The 7,486-nt window shown below is 38.3% G+C and overlaps 1 protein-coding gene across 1 annotated transcript; it reads right to left on the bottom strand.

Moving 5' to 3' along the window:
• Positions 1 to 388: 388 nt before the first annotated feature.
• Positions 389 to 7,055, bottom strand: LOC114468489 (uncharacterized). Its single transcript, XM_028455421.1, has 2 exons — positions 7,028 to 7,055; positions 389 to 6,188 (listed from the first exon to the last, which is right to left on the bottom strand). Exon 2 carries the CDS (start codon positions 5,812 to 5,814, stop codon positions 4,756 to 4,758), a length of 1,059 nt encoding a protein of 352 aa, XP_028311222.1. The 5' UTR covers positions 5,815 to 6,188; positions 7,028 to 7,055; the 3' UTR covers positions 389 to 4,755.
• Positions 7,056 to 7,486: the final 431 nt, after the last annotated feature.

Raw genomic sequence — 7,486 nt, 5'->3', positions numbered from 1 at the left:
CCCGTCACCCTTTGTGACGTACTTCCACGGGCTCCGCGAAGCCTGGGGGCCGAGTCGCGCGGGAAGGCTTGGCCCCCTTTCATAACTGCTTGCAGTTCTAGTTATAATTGAACTTTAGTAATTGACAATTAATTACAAATATGGCCTTAATTTTATTTGCCTTTCTGAGGATAAGGAATACTTGTAATTTAATTGTAATTGGAAATAATGCTGGTCACTGCAATCATAATTGAGATGTAATTGAAAATTTAATTGTAACTGAAAAATGTAATTGGCCCCAACCCTGACACACTTTTCAGCACAGAGCGTAATGATGGAATAAATGAGTGATGTCGTGTTTCCCCGGGTGATGATGTGGAGGATGAATAAGGATCGTAATGAAACTAGCTTGCATAATAACACAAAGTTTATTAACACAAGCAGAATCAGAAGAACAGGGGGGAGACAAAAACCCTGTGAGAGCAGCCGAGGTCAGATTTACTCTGAAGAATCTTAGCCAAAAAAGGCCTATATGACTTGAGACCAACGGGAGGAGTCTAAGGCTTTAGCCTTAGAACAAAGAAAGGAGGCCACAAACTTTCACACCTCAACAAATGGAGGAAGTACCATCCTAGGAACAAGAAACTTTCAGGGTTCACAAGTTAATCAACATCCAACAGTCGAGTTACAGAGATAACTGGGGGGGGGTCACAAATAAAGCCATCTGTTGACATCTTATACTCAGCTTGAAGTGAAGAGGTATATTGCATAGAACAAATAACACTTGTAGGAGGATAAGGGTAGTTGACAATGGGTTATACGGATGAGAACATTCTGTTGGTTCTTGAATTATCTGAACAGTGGCATTGGACAAACTATATTTGCAATCTAGATTTCTGCAAGAACCATTCCAATAATCCTTCATTTGTGACTTTTCAAACAAATACATTTTCTTTGATCTCATTTTGAGGGGGAAACAAACAGCTGGTATTCTTCCAACATCCTGAGTGACCTTTGGGGGTGATAAAATCCCCTGGGCTCCGCATGGGGTCGGAGCCCAGAGTTTGAAAACTTAGCAAGTAAACATTGATTGATTGTTTAATGTAACAAAGAGGTGAGAACAGGAACGAACCTGTTCTTTGATCCTACTGTTCCTTTGCTTGGCCAGGAAGGGGAAAGGATCCCCCCTTGGTCCACATTTGCACTTCACAAAGGGAGACAGACCCTCTGACCCCAATGCTGAGGCTAGTACAGTTTCTCAGTCAAAGTTCAATTTAGATGATTTAATTTCCTACACATGTGAAGCAGTCAATACACCTCATTCCCCCCTTTTCGAGGCACCAAGTCTCGAAAAACAAAGATAACAAAGCATGTTATAAATAGTCTTAAAGGTTATGACAACCCCTTATTATGTTTAACCTTAATCATACTGTAAAATTTCCAAATGTGGAAAGGATCCTTTCAAATATCATCCTCTGCCAATTTTAATAAATATCTAACCAATCAAAACGAGAAAACTAGTATTATTTAATTAATGCCGTATTTTATCTTATATTTATCATTCTTTAACTCAAAGTCTATAGACTTACTTAACTGTAATTTAGTTGATTTGTTTTTACTTGAAAAGAAAAACATAAATGTCTAAATGTCTACGTGCATCTATATAAAGTACACACATTGAGAACCTCAGAAACAAACTAAAAGGTTGCCCACTGTGAGGTCTGGTCGACCCATCGCACCTCATAGTAAGCCTTTCCTTGCCTGGCCCTACAAATAAAAACCGGAAAAAAATCACAATACCTGAGGTCCCAACATAAGCACTTTAAACTATCTAGCAAACTCTAAAATGTGTATTCGTTAAAATACCTAGTCTAAAGTAAAAATCATTAATGAGGTAGAATACATTGTAATAAACATATTCCAATACAATAAACATCACAAACATGTAGGACACATATGAAAACATTGGACAATTGTTGTTGTTGATATTCCATTGGCAGCATTAACTTATCGTTCAGTATCACAGTTCATGACGGCTTCTTTGTGGATTGCCATCCATGTTTTTGTCCTTCAGTGTCCATAACTGGAGTGTCCATGTTTGAGGTGTCCATGTTCATATAGGCAGGTAGAATCATCTAGCCCCATCACTCCCATACTTGTTCTGGAAGGTAAAAAACATCTGACCAGTATCTTGCACCAACATTAAACACCACATGATAGCTAAATTCTAATTTTTCTTTGTTGTTTTTTTTTTTTTTTTTTTTTAACTCTATCTTTTTTCGATTAATATTTAACACTCAACGCCTAATTAATGCATTATTAATACGTGATTCCATTTTTCCTTTCCGTTCCCCCCTTTAACCAAGAAACCACTTGGTTAAAATATCGTTCAGGGAATGGTGTAATCAATCAAAATGGATAAGTCTCCACTATCTCATCAACCACTACTGTCACCTCCTCATCTGTATCATAGCTTTAGGAAAGGTCAGTACCAATGTACAACAACAGAAAATCACACAAAGTGATAAAATAGCAGCTCCCAGAACCTACAATATCTTCATAATATTCAAGAATATTCAAAAACTGTCATTCCACTAGCGAAGAATAACTGTAGTGATGTGAATTTTTGCATGTGAACAGGCGATCAGCTATTTCCACCAAATTATCAGAATTGTGTTTGCTTTGTAAGAATCCACAGCCATGTCACCAATCGTGATTGGCAATATGCCAGCAAAGGTTCAGGTATTAATCGTAAATTGAATTCCACGTGCTTGGAGTTGGAATTTTCCCTAAAACGGACCCTTTATCCCAGTAATTTCTCTAACGGAGTGAGTTATTTGCCAATACCACATATTTCTGCTTATCCATGTATCTAAAATTTGCAACACTGAGGCATCAGATCCCAGGTTTTCAACTTTTTCCGCTTTCTTATGGCGCGAAAATTCTGAGACATTTTTTCTGTCAAATCTCCGTCCGAATACTCATCTGGTGATGTATTCACATTATCTGTCTCACCGCAGTCATTATCAGTCTCCTCATCTAATGTCTCTTTAAAACTGTCCTCAATATTATTCAACCTAATGTTCAACTGTTCAATAGCCTGTTGAGTTGTATTTATAGACGTTGTAAGGAATTGGGATGTAATGTCTGGTGGTGGTTTTTGTACCTTCAGGCTCTGTAGGCACTGAAGAAGTTGCCATTGAATTATTTGTTGTGGAACTCATTTCCACAGCTGCACTTGTATGATTATCAGAAATTATAGAATTAGCTGTTGTCATCACTGTTATTGAAACATTCTTATCTATCACTGATGTATTTGTAGAAACTATATTTGATGCAATAATACCACTAGCTATAGTCCCAGCTAGAATAGTGGACATTTTTTCTGTTCTACCGTCATTATTGATCTAACTAATTGCTATTGACCTTTTTTCTTTGGAATTCACTTAAACGACATATCACTAATGCTAGTGGAAGTACCGCAACCCAATTAAAACCTGTGTGCTAACAGATTTCAACAATGCAGTTTTTTAGCACAACATTCATTTATTCACACCTTGGCTTTGTGGGTGATAGACAGCTCCTAAGCGTTGTTTAATTCCTAATTTTTCCTAAAATTAATCTTACTGTTTTATCCACAAATTCTTTCCCGTTGTCTGAAGATATGCGATCGGGTAAACCCCATCTACTTTAATTTCGCGACACAAAAACTTAGCAGCAGACTGAGCATCTTTACGTTTGCTTGGACATGCATCAGACCATTGTGAAAATCTATTCACAACTGGTTTTATCATGTCAACATAATCTATAACCAAAACTCCACACACTTCTCCTAACTTCTCCCTTTGCCACATGGGCTAACCCATGGGCTTCCTGAATCATTAGGCCCAGTAGGTCTGAAGGCACTACCATCAGTCCTTCCTGATTTCTTAACATGTCCTGTTTGTGAGCTGCACACTTAGCTATAGCTATTTCTTTTGGTTTTATCATTGCATGCAATAATTTCAATACCTGTGTATGATGTTGGATCTGAGAACCATCTGTTTTCTTAAACCCGCAATTTTCCACACAATCATGTGGTTCCCCATCTTCTGTAGTTGGCAAATTTTCAGCCGAATTTACCGTAGAGCATCTCTCTAAGGTAATATCTTCCTGCTCTAAAAGTCTGTGATATCAATAAATGACATCATTTCCCTAACTGTTCTAGGTTTCAGTGCTGTATGAATAGCTTCTAAATAACTTTCAGAGATGTTTCCATGTACATGAGTTATCATCTGATCTAGACAAACTACTAATCGTTAATGTTTATCTTCATAGCTGCTCCTTGTGGTGACAAAGTCAGCTCAACATGTTTGGGTTGATTACTCAATCATTGTTCTGGATTTGCTTGGTCTGTGTTCTTGAAATATTTGAGTGTGCAATGATGTGGATACTCTGGTAGCTTTGTGTTAGGCATGTTTGCCACGATGGACTCTTCCCACATAGTAGCTGATTTTAGCGGTTCTGGATCTGGATCTCCAATCCAGTATACTGACGAGGTCTCTGATTTTTGTAGCAGAGCTTGATTGGGTTTTGTGAGAGGAATCAGCTGTTTCACGTCCTCATACCCCTATTGTCCTACTAGTTGTCCAAACATAGGAAGCTGTATAGCGTCCTTTGGCCGAATACAGGTGAAAGCAGCTTCACAATCAGTCATAACTTCCAATGGTTGATTGTTTATTTTTCACCTCTATTGTTGATTCTTGCTTCGGCCCTGACACTACCAGCTGGCACCTTTTAGAAACCAGGTACCGGGCCCCTATATGGGTTTACCGGTCCCCTCATTTGCTGCTGTTGACCTCTGTAGCCTCCTCTGAAGCTATTCCTGAAACCTCCTCTGAAGTTTCCTCTGAAGCTTCCTCTGGAGCTGTAGCAATTACGAGCAAAGTGGCCCATTTGTCCACAATTATGACATGGTCCTTGTATCTGTGGGAAGTTTCCTCCTCTTCCTCTTCCAAAGTTTGCTTGGCCTCTTCCTCTTCCTATTTGTGGTTGATCACACGATGGCTGTTGGAAAGAGGCAATGGGAACCTCAGGTGGCTGTTGCTGAAACAGTTGTTGTAGTTGTGGTTGCACTTGAGTCGGTTGTGGCTGACTCTGCATGACAACTGCTTGGTTCTCTTCTTTCTTCTTATCATCGATCAACTGTATTTGGGTGAGTTTTCGGAGAGTATCTTGATCTTGTTCCTTTTTCCGATACACTTCCACCTGATGTGCGATGTGATCTGTATATACGCCTTTGGTCAGGCTTCCAAGACCAAACACTTCAGCCAATTTGCTCCTCACTGTCAGGGGTAGTCCTTTCTGGATTTTGGCTCTTAAAATTGATTTCTCCATCTGGTTCAATTCGGGATCATTTCCTGTGACGTTTCTCCACATTCGATGAGCTCTTGATACATATGCTCTCGGGTTCTCTTGGTGGCCAAGTGGCTCAATGAAGATGTTGTCAGGATGCACATTTGTTGGAAAAAGTCCTCTCAAGGTTCTCCACATCCGTCCTCGACTTGCAGCAAACCGTTCTTGATCATTGACAGACGTCTCCACATATCTCTTTAGGCCTGCTGTTTGCAGAATCTCTTTCATCGCTGGAACTCCAATAAGGCTGGCCAAAAGTCTCTTAATATCTCCCATCGCTGGCTGTGTTCCCACCAGAACCTCTTCCAGCTTTGAGATCCAGGGGTGTGCACCATCTCGAAGCGTTTGTAATTTTCCGAGTATGTCAGACATGTCAGTATTCTGCCAAGGCTTGTACTCCAGATTTTGTCCAGATTTTGTGATTAGTATCACTGGGCACATTTTGTTGTCTTTCTTTTCTGTTTTTGGACATAGTGCATCTTTCCAGGTGTCTGACTTTTGAGACTTTTCTTCTCTTTGTTGCGTAAACTCCACTGGAGAAAATTTTCTCCTTCCACTTCCTCTTCACTTTAATCTTTTTCACTTTCGTCTTCACTTTCATCTTCACATTCATCTTTGTCACTTTCGTCTTCACTTTCATTTTCACTTTCATTTTCACTATCATTTTCACTTTCATTTTCACTTTCATTGTCCTTCGTGTCGTCTTTCTCTGACATTAATTGCTTTGTTGATCGATCTCCTCTTCTTTCTGCTTTTGCCAACATTCGTAAACGTACTTCTCTTTCATATGGTGGTGGCTTCTTTGCTGATGTTGCCTGAGAGAAAGATATGTTGGTTTTCTTTGTCAACTTGCTCGTGGTCTTCTCTTTTTTCTTAATGTCTCGTGTGCTTTGCATCTTTTTGTCATTTGCCAGTTTAGATAAACTTTGCCCTAGGAGTTGCAGTATGCCTAATTCAATTTGTCTTTTTTCTTCACTTCGTTTCTTTCCCTTTTTTCCTTTCCTCTGACTTGCTCTATAAGTAGACACTAGGACTTGTAAGGTGTTAACTACATCTGGATTAAAAGTACCCTCAACTGACCATGGCTGTGTAATGTAAGGACTCGTCATTATAAAGAACTTCTCTTAATTTTTCCTTTACTATAAATCTAATGTCGAACGAAAAATTGTGTGCTATACGAAATCTATGGTCACCAAACTTTGCCAACTGCAGAAGAAGTGATGTGAGAATAAATCCACCCGAATCGTAATGATATAATTGATCAAACCTTAAATCGTCTCCAAAACTGGAATGATATCAATATCCCCAATCAAAGTAAAGTTAAGCACAGATACTGAAATTATTATTCACCATATTCACTTGATAGTTTAAACAGATTAGCTAACTTGCAGATAAATAATCAAATTAATAATACTAAATTGTCAAAGCCAATCAATCAATGAGTGATTGTTAATCAATGGTGCTCAATAAAGTAAACAAATTCAATATTCAGTCCACTGCCAAGTCCTTTCATGTATCATATATACCACTGTGAAGCCATATATAAGTGAATAAATTGTTATTATTGTTTGTGTAAGGTAATGTGTCGCTATAAATGTGTAAAAAATAAACAAAAAAATATGTTCTATTTGAGTAATTTCATGAATAAACGCACCAGTTTCTCTCGACTGGAATTCGAGTATCGTATCATCCACAAAGTCAAAACCACCAGGTGTGTGTTTCAGTATCTTAGGAGTTGTGATTCAGGCACTCCTCTTCTCAACTCCTTATGTGAAAAATAAAAACAAAAACTCAGTTTCATAACAAGTCATCACCATTTTTAAAGCTGTAAATCCAAAACTAAAAAATGAAACCTTTAAAAAATTTCTGTATCTTAATCATATTTCAAGCTTATGGAACAATTATAATTATGATTAATAATAATGTATAAATATTAAGAATAAACTGTATTTAAATGAACGAGTAATTTCTATATAGAGACGGTTCACACCGGACCCTGCAGTGGAACGCCGAGAACAAGTCCGAAACCGTAAATACACGTCAGTGGAATAAGGAAATGACAGCGGATAAAACGGATCCATAAACACATAAAACACCGCTGAAAAATAACATA

The sequence above is a fragment of the Gouania willdenowi genome, chromosome 8, assembly GCF_900634775.1.
Source record: "Gouania willdenowi chromosome 8, fGouWil2.1, whole genome shotgun sequence".
Lineage (NCBI taxonomy): Eukaryota > Metazoa > Chordata > Actinopteri > Blenniiformes > Gobiesocidae > Gouania > Gouania willdenowi.
Note: the sequence above shows the minus strand (reverse complement) of the source record. Positions and strands in the feature narration are given on the sequence as shown.

Excerpts from the sequence above, each read along its gene's own strand:
- LOC114468489 (XM_028455421.1), bottom strand. The coding sequence starts at position 5,814 with ATGTGCCCAGTGATACTAATCACAAAATCTGGACAAAATCTGGAGTAC.